The sequence below is a fragment of the Parus major genome, chromosome 13, assembly GCF_001522545.3.
Source record: "Parus major isolate Abel chromosome 13, Parus_major1.1, whole genome shotgun sequence".
Taxonomy (NCBI): domain Eukaryota; kingdom Metazoa; phylum Chordata; class Aves; order Passeriformes; family Paridae; genus Parus; species Parus major.
This window is the reverse complement of record NC_031782.1, coordinates 44,203-62,053: the sequence shown is the minus strand read 5'-3', so window position 1 is coordinate 62,053 and position 17,851 is coordinate 44,203. Positions and strand designations below refer to the sequence as shown.

General features: G+C 38.5%; 1 protein-coding gene and 1 long non-coding RNA gene across 6 annotated transcripts in view; one reads left to right on the top strand and one right to left on the bottom strand.

The window, feature by feature from the left end:
• Positions 1-13,150, top strand: part of KDM3B (lysine demethylase 3B) — a 48,493-nt gene extending 35,343 nt beyond the window's left edge. For 2 of the 3 annotated variants that reach the window (XM_033517593.1, XM_015641620.3), the window contains exons 17-24: positions 2,992-3,163; positions 6,276-6,366; positions 6,453-6,583; positions 7,882-8,001; positions 8,502-8,641; positions 8,964-9,140; positions 9,694-9,828; positions 11,806-13,150. In XM_033517593.1, the coding sequence (XP_033373484.1) occupies positions 2,992-3,163; positions 6,276-6,366; positions 6,453-6,583; positions 7,882-8,001; positions 8,502-8,641; positions 8,964-9,140; positions 9,694-9,828; positions 11,806-11,886 (1,047 nt within the window). In that variant the 3' untranslated portion in view covers positions 11,887-13,150. The remainder of the gene's footprint in view (positions 1-2,991; positions 3,164-6,275; positions 6,367-6,452; positions 6,584-7,881; positions 8,002-8,501; positions 8,642-8,963; positions 9,141-9,693; positions 9,829-11,805) is intronic. The other variant, XR_004499296.1, reaches the window with a different exon arrangement.
• LOC107210630 lies at positions 10,354-17,847 on the bottom strand. 3 transcript variants are annotated; one of them, XR_004499299.1, is made up of 4 exons: positions 17,761-17,847; positions 16,668-16,944; positions 15,203-16,094; positions 10,354-10,810 (listed from the first exon to the last, which is right to left on the bottom strand). It is a non-coding gene; the product is annotated as an uncharacterized LOC107210630 (long non-coding RNA). The 3 variants fall into 3 exon arrangements; XR_004499298.1 differs by lacking the exon at positions 10,354-10,810 and adding an exon at positions 11,104-11,198; XR_004499300.1 differs by lacking the exon at positions 10,354-10,810 and adding an exon at positions 14,416-14,820.
• Positions 17,848-17,851: the final 4 nt, after the last annotated feature.

Sequence of the window (17,851 nt, the reverse complement as noted above, 5' to 3'; positions counted from 1 at the left end):
TATTGGGGTCACAGTGAGCAAGGGAATGACCATGAGCCAAGAATGTATCCTCACGACAAAGAGAGTTGTCAGCAAGTTGAAGGAAGTGATGGTTCCCCTTACTGTGTTCAGTTCTGGACTCTCCAATTCAAAAGAGTTGTGGACTTACTAGAGGATACCCAGCAAAGGTCACAAAGATGATGAAGGGTCTAGTGCATCACTTAGATGAAGAGAGGCTGAGTGAACTGGGATTGTTCAGCCTAGAGAAAAAAAGGCTAAGGAGAGTGTGGGAAGGAAATCTTAAGAAGAGGGAGCGAGGCTCTTGTCAGTGGCCACTGACAGGACGAGTGGGAGCAGGTACAGGAAGTTCAGCTTCAACACAAGAAAATACTCTTTTTCGTTGTGAGGGTAATCATTTCCAATCTAACTGTTTCTGTGGGATTTTTTTTGCTTTTTTCACTCCCCTGAAATTCACAGGAGTAAAGTAACAACCCCTTTTTGTTTTCTTAAATCTCACTCTTCTGGAGTTGAGGTTTCATTGCTGCCTTCTAGAACTTAATGGCTGTGTTATATTGTATTTGAAAAACAAAGCCATTTCTGTTACCCCTGAGTTTTTTTCCATTCATTCCTGAATCAATAGTTGTCCTCCTTTAGGGACTAAAATCAAAACTAGGCCTTTTAGAGGCCATTGGACAATACAAAGGAAGCAGCAGTTAGTTACTGGAGTGTTTTTAAGCAGCATAACTTTGAAGTTGCTTTTCTATAGCTCTGTAGGTATCTTTGCCTAACGCATGGATACTACATCTAGGGACATCTGTATTTCTCAGGGTTATACTGAGCTCTTTGTGTAAATAAACCAGGACCCACTATCAGATCCTTGTTAACTTATAGGGCACAGCTTGGAATTAATTCAAACTTAAGTAGCTGTGCGAACTGCCATTTGAATATAGGTAGCAGTGGGAATAGTCCATGTGCAAGTTGACTTCATACCCTCTTTGTTTTCTCTCAAGTTTGGTAGCTTTCTTTTGAGATGGTAGGGTGAGAGGAACTGAAAAGGTTTTGTGTCACAGTGGCAGCTAGCTTATAGCTGCCAATAAATTTGGCTGTATCGGACCCCCAAACTCAACCAGCATAGAAGTAAAACAAGTCCCCAGATGGGGCAGGGATGAGTTAAATTCAAACTCAAGCAGGGACCTCAGCCAATCATGTTCAATCCAGAAAGCAGACATATCACTAATCAAAGAGCTGGGCAGTGCTAAAACCTTGGCCAATCAGTTGTCTAAACCTGGGAATTTTAAACTCACTATATAAGAAGGTTCCAAACAGTAAAACATGCTGTTTTGTCTCACGATCAAGAAGACTCGAGTCGTGATTTCTGTCTTCAACCTATGACTGCACATAACAAAAGTTTTGGCAGTGTTGGAAGGATTGTCTGGTATATCTTTCCCATCTGTTGTCAGTTTAGCAAATGCTTTGAGTGTTTATAGGGAGAGGCCACTGAAATATCTGTGTGGAATATATGTACATCATTAGCCTAAGCATCTTCCCTTTTGCAGATGAGCAGCCTTTTTCCACTATGTGATGTTGATCTGTGATTATACATAAATAATAAGTAAAATAGTTAAAGAATTCATATTAAAATATTAAAATTTCACATGAGAAAGCTTCAGTACAAATGCTATTTCTAGTGGTAGTTGCACGTGTGCTTGAGAAAAAGGACAGGAGGTGGGATTCTGCACCTACTCTACTACCACAGGTGGATTCACCCTGTCTGGCTGCCAGACTGCTCTACCCAGCTACTTTCTCGCTCCCCCTTCTCAACTGAACAGGGGAAGAAAATCAGGTGAAGAAGTTTCTGGGTCAAGATAAAACCAGGGAGATCCCTTAGTGATTGCTGTCATGGGAAAAACAGGTTTAAATTGTGATAAAGGAGTTGAATTTATTGCAAATTAAAAATAGAGTAGGATGGTAGAGAAAAGACAAATCAGTTAACACCTTACCTCTCCCCCTCACTTCACCTTTTTCCTAAAGACTCAACTTTACTCTCTCATCTCTGACTGTTCTACCTCCTTCCCACCACAACCCCTGGAGTGACACAGGGGGGATGATGGGAGTTGTGGTCAGTTCATAACGCTCTGTCTGCTGCCCTTTCCTCCTCACGCTTTCCTGCTGCTTCAGTGTGGAGTTCCTCTCGCAGGATACTATCCTTCACAAATGGCTCTGACATGAGTTGTCTCCATGGGCTGCTCCAGTGTGGGTCCCCAGTGAGCAGTTTTTGCCACAACACTTGCTTATTAGTGGGATTCTCCCTACAGCTTCTGCCAGAGCCTGCTCCAGCATGGGCTTTCCATGGACTTCCTCCAGGGAATATCCATCCCCCTGATGCAGTGCAAGATCCTCTGTGGACTGCGGGTGGATCTTTACTTCACCATGGTCCTCCCCAGGTTGCAGGGGGATAGCCTGCCTCACCATGCTCTTTGATGGGCTGTGAGCACTTCCTCCATCACTGACCTTGGTGCATGCAGAGCTGTTTCTCTCCCTTCTCCCTGCCTGCCGTTCATGTGTTGTGTGTCCCCCCATCTCTTTCTCACACACACATGCGTGTCAGCTGTGGAGAACTTTTTACCCTTTCTCATTATCACAGAGATGCCACAAGCATCAACTGTGGGCTCAGCTTTGGCCAGTGATGGGTCATGAGCCAGGTGAAACCAAGGGGCAGCTCCCAGTCTCCTCTCACAGAGCCTACCCCTGCTGCCAACACCTTGCCATGGAGACCTAATGCACTTGCCTTGGCAAGTCTAATCCAGCACCACTTCTAAGGCAACTGCACACGGTGTGGTTGTTGGACTCTGGTTATTAGCTTGATGCACAAAAACCGGACGTGGATGAAAATAGCCTTGTGGTGTCTTTTGTATGGTGGTAGCCAGGAGTCTTGGCTCTTTTAAGATAGTTTGGCTGCATGTGTAAGAAATTTGGTTATGGTGGAGTAAGCATTCATCTTTGTATTCTCAGCCCGTGCTGGTATCTGGTGTCCATAAGAAGTTGAAGTCAGAGCTTTGGAAACCAGAAGCTTTCAGCCTGGAATTTGGAGATCAAGATGTAGATTTGGTGAACTGCAGGAACTGTGCCATAATTTCAGACGTGAAAGTGCGTGACTTCTGGGATGGCTTTGAGATAATATCTAGTAAGTAATATTTATGGCTGACTAGTTTACCTGAGCAGTCTGTCTTCCTACCTTCAACTCTTCATTTTCCACCTGTTCTCCTAAAAAATAAATTAAGAAAAAATCCGAATACCTGTCAGTCTCATCCAAAGAAGCCATTGCTCCTTATGTGTAGCACACCTTAGAAAATGCTTTATTGGTGAAGATTAGGGCAGGACTGTCCAAGAGAGCTGTCTGTACTGCATTGTGTTGGTGTGTGTTACTTTCATGTGTCAAAAAATGATCCATTTCATGGGAAGGTGCTTTTTTTTTGTTTTAACTTTTCCCTGTGAAATTAATCCCCAGTTACCATTTCTAAGACAGTAAGTAATGTGTCTACCTTTGCTCTCCTTTCAACCTCAGTTTTTGTTGTAAAATTAAAGGGAACCTGCACAGCTAAAACAGATGGAGACTTTTGATACTAAAACTTGTGTTTGGTGGAATACATCAGTCAAGTAAATTTGACGTTGCAAATTATTTTTTTGTAGTAGATGATCTGTGAGTACAAATACAAATTTATATCTATTATGAATAGCAATGCTATGTATGTGCATGCCTCACATGATGACATATTATTTAATGCTCTAGTTCTTTGAGAAAATCTTCTGTCAAGTGTGGATGGAGAAACTAACCAGCTAAAATTTCTGGGCACATAAGGTTAAAGAGCTTCTGAAAAGCAAAGTGCTCCATTTTAGATTGTATATACCTAGATCTTAATGATCTTACGGATGTTAGAGCTGTAAAAGTTCATTGCATTTTTGCTGATTTTAGAGTTGCATATAAAATGTTTTCTGTATTTATTGCTGTGTGCATATTGCAGAAACGGTGATGGTGGTGATTGGTGGATGACTTAATGGAATGTTCATTCAATAGTCAATGAAATCATAGATTTGCAGACCAAGAATATTCCCTTCCTAGTTATTTTCTAATCAAAAAATTCTCAGCTTTTGACTTGTTTTTTTAAATGGTTAGTACAGAGGATTGTATTTTGTACTGTTAAATTTCATACTGTTTTTGTTATTAATCAGGAATAAATGGCCTTGGAGGATATAATGGTGTGGTCTTTGTGTATTGACAGTAATTGGGAAAGTTCACAAACTCTTCACTTTTGTGCTGGAGTCATTCATGAAAATAATGAATTTGTGTGGGTCAAGTTATCTTTGACAAATGTTACTTGTAGTTTGTCTGCAGGCAGCTAAGCTTCTTTCAGCAAAATCAGCTTTGGGTTTTCTTTTAGACAAAGCCTTTATCTCACTATACATGAGAAATATTAGTGACCTAGGTTGGCAAACCTTATCACTCTTGATAGTTCCTTTTAAGTACATTATATTTAAGTACATTATATTTAGATTTTCTTCAGCTATGTTCAGTCTCTAATACAGAGGAGTATTTGCTACTAGTCCAGAGATTTCACATGCTAATTCTTATGAAAACTGTTGGCAAATTACCTAATATCTCTGACTTCTCTGCATTACATGAACTCTAAATTTATGAAATACGTGGCTGGTTCCCACTCTCACATTAAGTTTCTAAAGAGATGTAGAACAGCCCCTTTGGAGGTGTTATTGAGATTATTCTGTATGATACTTTAATTAATTTTAATCTTTTTCTGTTTCTTTTAATACTTTTGGGCTCAAAGTGGACTTTTGAAAGGTCTGACTTTTTGTTTCGATCCTTCTTACACCTGCTTTTCTTTGCTGATGAGATATTTTCTAGGGCTTGTCCAGTTTCATGTAATTTGTCAGATCTATATGTTTTCATCCAGGTAGTTCTTCCCTCTCTCCCTTCTGAATAGCCTCCCTACAAGCTGCTTCTTGTTTAGAGCAAAGATCCTTGCTGAGTTCAACATCTTGAGTATGGGGAATTGTGAAACTTCTTTAAATTCAAGTCCTTGAGCTTTTCAGTTCACTTGCCTCTCTAAAATCTGCAGCCAATCAAAGCTAGTTATCTTTAAATCAGTCACTTCAGTTTGCATATCTGCAGTTCTTATTTCCTTTCAATTTCAGTAAAATATTTTTTATATTGCAAACTCAGTCTGTGTTCTGTAGCCTGTTGATATGTAATGCAGATGTGATTTACAGGTCTCCAAGTCCTAATTTCTTAGATATGCTATCTCTTCCAATGCTGTCAAGAGCTCTGCTAGATCAGTTTGGCTGACAATCCTTGGTAAGGTAGGAAGCAGTGAAGGGTCTTACTCTCTGGGGAAGTGGGGATGCTAAAGTGTTAAGACTGCTATAGACCTAGTTTTTCAATTGGTGGCCTCATGTAGAGTTGTGAAAAATCTGGTAGAAGAGCGAACTTTGTTTTTCTCTAAATGTTACAGTGAGTTCTAAGCTACTCATGTACCGCTTCCAGATAGACTGTCTTAGCCCTGAGATCTAAGGTAGCCCTAAGATCTGAGGTAAAACAGCATATGGTTAGTGCTGTCATAGAATACATCCACTGTTGCACGTGTAATTCCATCTTTCTGTGCTGCCTCCTTTCTATTTCAAGTCAGGACTCGTGTTAAACTCTTAAATTGAAGAACAAATGTTCGGTTTTGGCATGCTTCTAATTTGAGTGCCTCCAGCAAAGAAGAATTAAAAAAAACTAAAGGCTGTCTTTCTTTGTGACCATCTACCCTTTAGCTTTTTTGGATGTGGTGTACCACAGTTTCTTGCTTTACGCTGAAGTTAAGGCTGATTTCAGAACATGAATCAATAACTTTTAATTTTATAGAAGTACCACTTCTCTTGAAATTAAAGATAAAACTCCTTTGGACTTTGGTAAAAAGGAGTAAGGAGTAAGGAAGAATGCTTTGGAAAGGCTTGTTTTTGAAGTTGAATAGAAACTATTCTAAAATTTAGCATCTGTACAAGTGCTGTCAAACTTCTGCTGTAGGTGATTATCTATCTATCTATCTATCAATCTATCTTCTATCTATCGTTGTTAAACTGCTGTTGGTCATACTATGATATTTCCTGGAAGCCCAAAACAAAACCAGGATCCCTTTTGCTGTGCATTGTAAGAGGTACAAAAACCCTTACAGCTGTTAAAGGTAGTGGGCTGTGGTAAAAAGATATTACGTGCAGAAATGTTAATTTCTTTCTTGCAGAGCGGCTCAGGTCAGATGATGGTCAGCCAATGGTACTAAAGTTAAAGGACTGGCCTCCAGGGGAGGACTTCAGAGATATGATGCCTACGAGGTAAGTAACCTTTAGTATTAGTGCTGACAGGACTGCTGTAGGTGCTACAGGAGGATAACCTGCCTTTTTATGTCTTCGCTCTCTAGGTTTGAGGACCTGATGGAAAATCTTCCTCTTCCTGAATATACCAAGAGAGATGGCAGACTGAATTTGGCTTCTAGGCTGCCAAGCTACTTTGTCCGTCCTGACTTGGGTCCCAAAATGTACAATGCATATGGTATGTGAGTATTGTTCTGCAGATGCTGGTTTTGTGACTCTTAATTACACTTAGAGCAAATACAAGGCTGTGGCATTAGTCAAAACTCAGTGCTTATCCCAGAGCCTGCTGTTACTTTTTTTTTCATTTAGTCCTTCAAATCTATTCTTACATTCGCCCTCTCTCTGTCAGATGTGCTCTTTTCTGCCTTGTATATCTAAGAGGCGTACATACAGTAAGTTTGCAAACAATTATTAATACATATAACAGGCATAATACCAATACAGGGTTCAAGGAAAAGCTAATATCTTTTTCAGAGCAACTGAAGTGTTAAAGAGGAAAATGATCCACCTTCTGGGCACTTTGATCTGTTTCTGGCCTGTTATGATAGGTACTGTTCAGTAAGTTGAGTTCTTAACTTCAGAATCTTGTATTTGAAACAGAAAATAGATAAATAAAATGGTGATCCTAAAAACTCTTAGAGGCACACTTCTGTTAGTGTTTGCTGATACAAAGATATTTTCTTTTTATGTTCTAATTCTCTGCCATGTTACTTGCTAGAGATGGTTAAGCAGAAGTAGAAAGAGAGGTTGCTGTTGAAGTGCAAGAGATTAAAAAAAAAGGGAACATGTTAATAAGAAGGTCAAATAATTAAGAAGCAAACATTTGAAATCTTTCTCCATTACTTACAGTCAGTTGAGAGGTTTAAATTCCTTCAACGTACGAAGGTAAAAGCACTTGAGTGTGCAGGAGATTTTCCTTACTGAATTGTAATCTGAATCGAAAATGATGAGTTGATCACTAACTGCTGTGAATTCAACTGGTCATGGATTTCACAGATTGGTACGAGAAAATAAAAAACAGCTGGAGGCTTATACTTCTAACAGTCCATTAACTTGCTGCACACAGTAGGATGCTGATGTCACTTAAAGCAGTTCTCTCATGCCTTCAAGCAAAGGAAGACTTGCTTTGTGCTTATCATATCTAAGTTCTGTAGTACAGACTGTATAAATGACCCTCAGAGAGACAAAACTGTAAACTACAAGTTCTGGCTTTGGTGTTAAAATGCTTGTTTTCTCATGACTTGGGTAAACTAGGTTTGTTACTTCTGTTTCCTGTAAAATTAAAATACTACTTACTTAAGTGAAGGTTTTGCTTATGCTACACATGACATGAACATACCTATTTCAGTTGCTGTTTGTCTTCGGTTTCTGCTCTCATTGCTGTAAAAAGTTAGCTTTCCATACAGATTTTTCAGTTAGGCTATTTCTATAAGAGATTAGTCACAGAATTTGGTTTTATTTTGCACTCTGTTATAGGCTTAATTACTGCAGAAGACAGACGAGTTGGTACAACAAACCTGCACTTGGATGTGTCCGATGCTGTTAACGTCATGGTGTATGTTGGGATTCCCATTGGGGAAGGGACCCATGATGATGGTAATTAATGCTTAAGGAAAGCTCTTTGCTGTACACTAAAAATCAGTTGTGTGTATAAGAAGACTGTGTATTTTATTGTTTAAGCTTGTCATATCTATGATATAATTCAAGTATACAAGGTAGTTTGCTACATTCGCAGCACGTAAATAAAAGTGTGGTGATGCTTTATTAGTTTCCATATGTGGGAGCAGCAGAGTTTTGCTAGAAATTAGTACATTCCTGAAGAAAGGAGGAGAAAGAGTAACTTAATACCCTGTCTTCTCCTTGTATTTGAATAATTGTAGCTCAGTTTAAAAAAATGGCTGAGCTTTGTGATTGTCCGTCAATTGACAGGTTCCCTGAATTCTATTAAAAATGAAGCTTGATGAGCTTAGGGCACTGTGTGATGCAGCAGTTGCAGTGTGACTGAATTTAGTAGCTCAAAATGCTCCCTCCTCTTATCTATGTCAAAAACGAGCAGCTTTGCACTCATATTGCTTTTACATGGATTCCCCTTTCAGAGGTTCTGAAAACAATTGATGAGGGAGATGCTGATGATGTAACAAAGCAGCGAATCCATGAAGGAAGAGAGAAACCTGGAGCATTGTGGCACATCTACGCTGCCAAGGATGCTGAAAAGATACGGGAACTTCTCCGAAAGGTATGCTGGTTACACAAAGAGAGCTTGAGCTTACAGGGTTCCTTGACTAGCTTGCTTATAGCAGCTGAATGTTACAAATTGCTATCAACACCAAGTGCATAGGTATTGCACTTCTGTCTTTGAGGGCATTGATAGTTATTATGCTCGCAAGTTTTCAGCCTGGTCTGGAATCTTCATATTAATGCATATTGCTATTTAAGACCTAAATTACCGTAATGGAAACAATGTTCTGCCTTGAAATAGTTTGTTACGGTTTTTGGTACAGATTATTTTATGAGCCAGCTGTGTCATGGTTTCCCTTCACCCCATATCTTGGCCCTAGGTTGGAGAAGAACAAGGCCAAGAAAATCCTCCAGATCATGACCCCATTCACGACCAAAGTTGGTACTTGGACCAGACCTTACGTAAGAGACTCTATGATGAGTATGGTGTGCAAGGCTGGGCAATAGTGCAGTTCCTTGGCGATGCTGTGTTCATTCCTGCAGGTGCTCCCCATCAGGTAACTATACCAACTCTAGGCCATATTGACAAACAGAATTTACTTTGGGGCACAAGAGAGTTGCAGCTTTAAAATAAATGGTAATTAATATTGCACACTGAAGATTTCTTTTTTCTACATATGCAGCCCTTACATTACTAAAAGTTATGAAAATATCTGAATGGTGTGTGTGTACATAACTGTGATGAAATTACAGGGGGGGAAAAAAAGCTGGGGTGAATGGAGGGAAAACATTTCCGTGTAGTGAAACTTCCACCAAGGAAACCAAATTCAAAAGTTCCAAGAACTTGCTTTAGCGAACACTCATGTATATGGGAGAATAGGAAGCCTGTTAGATATCATGTATTTTGTTCTGGTTTTTCTACTAGATGCAATTCTGTCAACTTCTGGTTCTGATGAGTAAATGTGGCAGAGCCTAAAACATGGAGGGGTACTGGGGGTTTTGGTTTTTGGTGGATTTTCTTGTTGTTTCCTTTGGGTTTTGAGGGTTTGTTTGTTTTACTTTGTATGGTTCCTTGTCTTGATATATCAGTCATTTGATATGGGTTTTTAGGTCCATAATTTGTACAGCTGCATTAAAGTGGCAGAAGATTTTGTATCTCCTGAACATGTGAAGCACTGCTTCCGTCTGACACAGGAGTTCAGGCATCTGTCTAATACTCATACAAACCATGAGGATAAACTGCAGGTAACCATTTTATGTCAGTAAATACAAAATACATCCTGTGTTTTGCCAGCTTAGTTCAGTACTAGAAATGTATGTCTAAGGAAAGAGTAACAACTTCCCACAAATCTGGAGGTTCTCATTTGATAGGTACATGACTTAATTTTTAAGTATTTCTGTCTACAGTATTATGTAAACAGAAATTAGTAATAGACTTCTGCATTTCCAGAGAACTTTCCTCCACTAGACTAATGCATGCATTGGTATTAATAAATTTTTGAATGGCTGAATCCTAATGACAGCAGAGTAGAGCAAACGAGAAGAAAAAAACACTCTTAAAAAGGAAAGAGCAGTATTTTGTTTTGAAAAGAGAGATGTTTATTTGACCAACTACACTTACGTTTGTTTCTTTATTGCCTAAAGGAAAACTCCTCTGAAAGTGAAGGCTGGCTTATTTAAGTCAGGGATATAGTTTAGTGGTAGACTTGGCAGTGCTAGGTTTGTGGTTGGATTCAATGATCTTAAAGGTCTTATCCAACATACGTTAGTCTTAAAATTAAATGTGTTTTGGTTTGAGGAAGCATGACTGCTTCAAGTAATTATGCACAGAACATAACAGGTACACAAGTACACTGGATATAAGACAGTAAGTTCTACAGACAGAAGACCATAGGAGATGTTGTTGGATTTTGTCTAACACTTCTGAAGCAGTAGTATCCGTTTGCAAATTTTGTTGTCAGCATTTTTTGTGTAACAGTAAACATATGTTTGTAAAAGGAAGGAGGGTGGAAATCTGCAGAATGTCTGTCCTCATCAAAGTAAGTACAGAGTATATAGTCACTCTCCAGGATGTCACCCAAGGATGTCAGAATCTACCATGTTAATTCTCTCACACCATTTCAGTGGAAGTTTGCTATAAATTTCTATGTGGATTTCCATGGGATTATAAAGGAAAGCAGAAGTAGGATCAGCTCTCATTCTGGCATCTAACACTGTACCTCTTCAGCTGTAATGACACAAATGCAGAAGTGTTTCTGTAAATTAAGAGGCTGTAAATGAAAAATGCTAATTATTAAAAAAAAAAAAAAAGAACCAAGAAACAAAAACCCACAAAGTGCAACTCAGTATTCCCTTAAAAAGGAATACTGGTTGTATTTGTCTCAGATTTTTTTTTATTATTATTATTATTATTATTAGTTATTTTTAATATATATTTTTATATAAACCTCTGTCTGTATTTTTATATATTAAAATACACAGAGATAATAACAGCCACATAAATGATACCAAAAAAATGAGGTCACATGCACATCAGGAAAAGATCATGGTGCTTGGCAGTTAAGCAAGTGCAATTGAGCCGCTCACTTAGGAGGTGAAACTATTCTATTCAACACCTGGAAACAGAATTAAAATAAACTTTGATCAGAAAAAATCAGAAACGAGACAGAAAGTTGATTTTCAGATAAGCAACTGTGAAAAAGATAGCAGTGAGTACTAGTGGATTTCTTACCTTGTGCCTGTCTCTCTGCATGATTCACAAATTTGAAGAATTTCTAGCCTCCATGCAAAGACAACAGGATGATTCATCTTAATTTTCACAGGATTAAACCATATGATTTTGTTACATCTTTTAGATTTGATTCATGTGAATCTCTAAGTGACTTGGATTACAAGGACTTTTTCAAAATAAACTCATATATATAACTTCATCGTGTACTTCTTCCTAGCTTTCACAAGAGAAGGAATTACTTTAAAATAACACAAATAAATACATGTCACTGGGTGACCAGAAAACAAGATAATAAATCAGTGCAGTGTCTAAAATACTTGTCATCTGTGACAGTTAAATTTTGTGCTATTGGTATCCTGAAGCAAAAAGAGTATATATTTTGTGTATACTTGCCAATTATTACAAATTTAGCTGTCAAAGTTGATTGCATAGCTATGTAAGGCTCTCCTTGTTAGTCTGTAGAAGTTGATTTTTTTTTTTTCCTGTTGCAGGTGAAGAACATTATCTACCATGCAGTGAAAGATGCTGTTGGCACACTGAAAGCTCATGAATCCAAACTAGCTAGATCGTAGGAATTGCTAATTCCAAATGCCCTGTCAAGTAGGCCTTTTGCTCACGGTATATACAGGGACTGCACACAACTGCTTCTGCAGGAGCAGAGGCTTCTCACTGGGAGCTGGTGTGGTCAGTATTACACACACTCTTCAGCCACTGTTTTCTACGCTGCCTCAACACTGAAGGTCTAATGAAAGGTCACAGAATTCCAGATTCTAAAAGGTGCCATATCCCTTTCCTGTGGCCTTTTGCAAATTGAAAGAACATGGAAACCACTTGGTGTTCCTGCATATTACGATTAGAAATGTTATAAAGAGTGTGGATATTTTTTTCCCTCATGCCTAGTTAATCTCCACAAAGTTAGACAGAACGTGCTGGAGGTGGGTTGTCCTACTGCAGACTTGGTTGATAACTGCTGAAAAAACGTGACCAACAGTAGCCCAACTGCAGAAATTCAAACAAACTTCCCGTGTGAGATACAGGCCAAGGAAAAGGATAAAACTATTCTCTGCACTCCCCTTCTTCTAGCCGTTTCTCTATACACTGTAGAGTTGCAGAACTAAAGGGAGAACCCACTTTTTTTTCCCCTGGGAGACTCCAGAAATAAGAGAATTGTGTATTTAGTGAAAAAATAGGTTTGTAGTGAAACAGTTAATATTTCATGAAAGTAGATATTTTTAGTATTTTTGAAGTACCACAATTGTTCCTGGATTTTCAAGGAAAGGTGTATTACATTTAGTCTTCCTTTCAATAAAATCAAGAAGTGATTTTTAGAAAGCAGTCTAAAATAGCACAAAAACAGCCAAAGGAAAATTGAATAGAAATTGACATCCCACCTCCCTTGCCCATATTACCTCACCTATCTTCCCCGCTCTCTCTATGCCACTCTGCTTCCTCAGTATGAGAAGTAAAAAAGGAGTATAAACTCTGTTCTCACGTGGAGATGTTGTACATCTCTCCCTGCGCTGGTGACTGCAGGCAATATTCACCCAATACCAGTGCTACCTGAAAACATCTATAAAACATCTATCCTTTCCAAAGTGAAGGAAAAGTTAACTTTTGGTGTCAACTTTGTCCAGAACTATTTTAAGTAAAATGTTCCTGCTTGATAGAACTGTATTCAGAATTACTAATGTCAGCATTGATGCAATGGATTTCATTGTCTGGGTACATGGGGAAATGTATTGACCTTATCTCCAGCTGTACTGTAGTGCCACTTGCAGGCCTGTTAATATGTTCACGGTTATTTCATTTTTTAAAAAATAAAAGTCATTTACTGTAGTGGCCTGGGCAGTTTCTTTCATACCTATACACTGATCTTCCTGCCTTGAGGTTGTCTCAGCCTCTGTACCTGGTAGTGTAGGCTGCCTGCTAATTTTGACCTGCTGTGTTTAACCAGAAGGCTTATGTGGTTTAGCTTGGCATGTCAAGTATGTGCTGGGAGCACACCAAGCTGCTGGCCAGTTCTTGGTTCTTCGAGGTAGTTTGGGTAGAGGAATTGTCTTGTCATAAAAAACATCTCTTGTACTGTGCTCCCCATCTCTATCTTCCTAACAGGTTGGGGTCCAGAGATGCCCTCTCCACTGGAGATATGGACGGAGTGGTAAAAGGTCTGTGCTTTCTGACTTTGGAGGTTGTGATGGCAGCAGCAGTTCTGTTCACCGACATACAGCATTCTAGCAGCCTCTCAGTGTGGTTATTGGGTGCAGAGTCCAGTCACAGGCTTTTGCTGCCTGTTCCCTTACAGCTATCCTGTGATGAATACGGGCTAATTCAGTCTGCTAGAGATAAAAAGGGTTATTCCAGACCAAGGAATCATTTAGTTTCACTGTATTCTGTTGCGTACAATTTCTTGTGCACTTCCCTTGCACTATCTGTGCATACAGATTAATTATAGCTGAGATGTTTCCCTCATTTGTGTGTGCATGTGTGTTTATAAACATTAGAACTGGATAAAGATCAAAAAGGCAGAGACTTGGCTCTATTTAATATGGTAGCATGAGTAATTTTGAATGCAATAATCTACAATGAGAGTTTTGCAACTCATTCTAAATCTTTGTTTAGTTTGAGTCTATCAAGTACTGCTTCTGTCTCTTTGAATTTCCTTTTTTATTAATCATGGAGTACAATCAGCCTGAAGTAATATTCAGCCAAAATCAGAGGGATTATTAAGAAGTACCATAGAGTCATAAAATGGTCAATGTTGGAAGAGATCTTAAAGATCATCAAATTGTTTTGACATACATCATATAGAGGTCATACCACAAGTAGCCAACCAAAGTGATTAGAAAATTGGCTTAAGATACATAATCAGTAGGTTTTATCACAGTATTTTCTAGTTCAAGATTTTAAGGGGCAGCTGGTATGTTATGTAGAATGTAAGCAGATTAAAGCAGATATCATAAATCAGAGGGGTTTTAGCAGAGGGAGAATAAAAACTTGAGTTACATGTCTTAATGTAGTTTGCTACGGTCATCACGCTTGTTCTACCTAATGCTCTCTTGCCATTACTAAATGGAGTTGCATGAGACAGTGGGCAGCACTATTTTTGAGTATTTTTGAGTTTAAACCCTGGCTGTCTTTGAGCCAATGTCCTATGTAAATACAGACAAGATGAAGTAAGAATTCAGGAATGTATGGCTGTTGGCCTGCACGAGTGAATTTAGATTGCATTCACAATACTGAAGGTTGGTGTTTGCTCAGCCATGCAAGGGTGTAATGTCCCCACTCTGAAGATTTCACTTCTTTTCAACCAAAAAACTTCATTTTCTTGGTACAGGATAAAAATGTAACGGCGTGCAAGTTTTAATTTTACAGACCCTAAATCTTTACTCTGAGGCAACTGTATAAGGCAACATAAATATAGGAAAAAAAATAAGTACCTAATACATCAAAAGTTACATTCCATGTGTTGTTTCTCTGAAAGATTCTTAGACGGCCTTTTGTAAAACCTGAGGATGCGGAATCAGAATTGGAGCAGTGAAGTTAGGTGCTAAGCAGTAACTTGAATTTATCTACAATCTAAATAATATGAAAGGAGTTACAAGGCATGGATATTATTTAAAACTATTGCTCTCCTGCATGTATAATTTCCTTCTTCACTCCTGATAGCCCTTTGATAGCTCTGAGCTTCTACAGTTTAGAGGTATTGGTTGGGGTGTATGACACACTAGTGATTTATTCATGCATCAAGCACACCTAGTAAGCATTAATTCAGTGGAAAATGATTGTGAAACTACATGTTTCACATGTAGTGATGTGAGTGAAGCATAGCGTAGAACAACCTGATTGACAGTGCATCTTCCCAGTTTTGGTTACTCTAAAGAATCTTACCTTCTGATTGTCAACTTCAGTGTTTCCCCAAATTTATCCAGATAGCTGGTATGCATGCTAATGCCTGCTTGTGGTCACTCTCTTCCAGTGCATCTCAGAATGTGAAATCAGCTTCTTTCCTCTCAATTGGCAGTGTCTTCAAGATTCCTATTCTCAGCCCTTGAAAAAGACCTGCACATTCCCAACAGGCATTTGAAAAATAACCAGGCAGAAATCATCTTTTCTCTCTTATCTCCCTCATTCCCTTGCCTTGCAGGAGCTTTTTATTTATCACTGACTTTATATTGTCTAACAGGAAAATGGTTATAAAAGTTTCAAGAGCTGGATACAACAAATTACAGCTGTTTCCTCTAGGAAACTGTCTTCTAAGAGAAAAGCTTTCAATCACAAAGCAAAACTGGTAAAGAAATGTTCTCAGAACAATTTCCAGTTCTAGGGGCCATAGCTCTTACAATGCCATTTTTGGTGGTCAGCTTGCTCTTTTTCTGTTTTCCTTACTTCTTTCAGCTTTTGATACTCTTCCACTACAATCTGCACCTTTGTGCTTCAGAGAGGGCTCCCATTGTGCTCTTCCACATCACCTTTACTCCTAAGACTCATATTTAGTCTGCTAAACTTTTCCAGAGGGAATCTTACATTCTTGCGCCCTGATGAATTGATGTTCCTCTTCATCATAGCAGCTTCTGCCTGAACCTCAGCTTCAGCAGGAATTCTGGATCTGACCTGGCATTTTTCTTAGTGTAGCTTTGCTTAAGCTGCTCTACTTGAGGAACAGCTTGTTTGATTTCCATGCTTTATTGCTTAGCCATAGCAGATTGATAGATATTTGGGGGCCTACTTGGACCATTTGTAGAATGCAAGTTTATCATGAGTTGTTTCAGCAGTAGCATATCTGCAAAAAAAAACCCATACAATCTTAATTTGAAAACAATTGATGAATTGCTTTCCTGGGTAGGTCATAAGATCTTAATTACATAGCATTATACAATATTACTGATAACTTAATGAAAAGAATACTACTAATATATATTTTTATTTTGACTTAACCTTCAGCTGACTTTTGTTCCAAAAATATCCCTTAAACTACCAGTAGTTTCTCCTTGTGGAAAGGTAAGTTAATTAATTAATCTTTATTTTTATTTATTATATGGGGAAAAAAAATTAACTTCTTATTGCTAAATATAAATTGCTAGTTTAAAATACCTTTTCTGAAGTTGTTCTAGAGCTCAACATGCTACTTAACAGCGAGCTGCCGTTTACATTTACACCACCACCTTCTCTACTGATGTTGATTCTGATGAGATTCTGTTGTTCTTACCACCATTTGTGTCTAATGCACTGTAGATTTTCATATTGCCCCGTGGTACATGAAGTAGCTTAAAACACTAAGGCACATTTTATTTAGGTGTCACTTACCCATGCTGCAGTTATTTAGTGTTCTCACACTGTTATATGTGTTACTCACCAGATCTCTGCATTTTCCCTCTTCTGTTTGCATCTTCCTCTCATCTGGGCACAAACAAATTACTCAAGTAACAGGCCTGTTGGTTGTGCTGGTCACGATAGGAAACTGATGCAGTTAGAGATGTAGTTATTTGTTGAAGGTTTTGCGTGTTGGTGTTATTTGGAGATGTGAAAGCAGATTCCTTTTATCCTATTAGTAGGTCAATTTTGCCATCAGTGGTGTAAATTGTGCAGTCCCTTATGCAGTCATTTTGTGGACATTCAGATCCAAAAGCAGCCTGTGACAAAATGTTCTTTGTCACTGTCTGTAGACACATTTGTGTTTTCATCTCTTGCATGTAATGGGAACTTGTCAATGTTTTATATTTGTCATCGCTGCTCATTATACTGAATTTCATGCATTCATGAGAAAATTCTTCCTGAACAGCTCTTTGTTTTTGTTCTGACTCTTTCCTTGGTCGCATTCCTTTTCATAAAGGCTCTTTAGCAACTATCGGCAACTAATGAGACTTTGCCACAATGTCTTACTTCGGGGTTTTTGTTTGTTTGTTTGTTTGTTTTTGGTTTTTTTGGTTTTTTTTTTGTGGATGTGAGTTGTTTTGGTGGTGATTTTTTTTTTGGGGGGGGGCGGGTTTGCTGTGTTTTGGATTGGGTTTTTTGTTTTGTGTGTTTTGGTTTGGGGTTTTTTTGGTTGGTTTTTTTGTTTTTTAATTAGCTGAAGAACCATAGTCGATTTCTAGCGATTTTTAAAATTATTATTATTAAAAAAGTATATTTTTGGTAAATACATGTATTATATAATGGATATCTCAGTGTGATTCAGAGATCTATGTAAGGGGCCTAATCAATCCTTGACTAATCTATATACAGGTCCCAGGGACGCAGTAATAAACTGGCATTGACTGAGGAGGAAGATTCTTTTAACAGTATTCCTTGGTGAGCTGTTAAAATACAACAGTTTCCGGTACTCCAGGATGTTTAAGCATACACATTTCCCACCCTGCACTAAGGATATTCCCACATACACTGTTCACCTTTGTACAGTTAACAAAGTAATCTTTGACCTCTCGGCTTTCGAGGAAGAGGAATCTTACCTGGAAACTACAAGTAACACTTTATTCTTCTGGTTTGATAACGCAAACGTCAGTATCGGCTAGTTGAGTTTCGTTTTGCATCCTGTTTTGG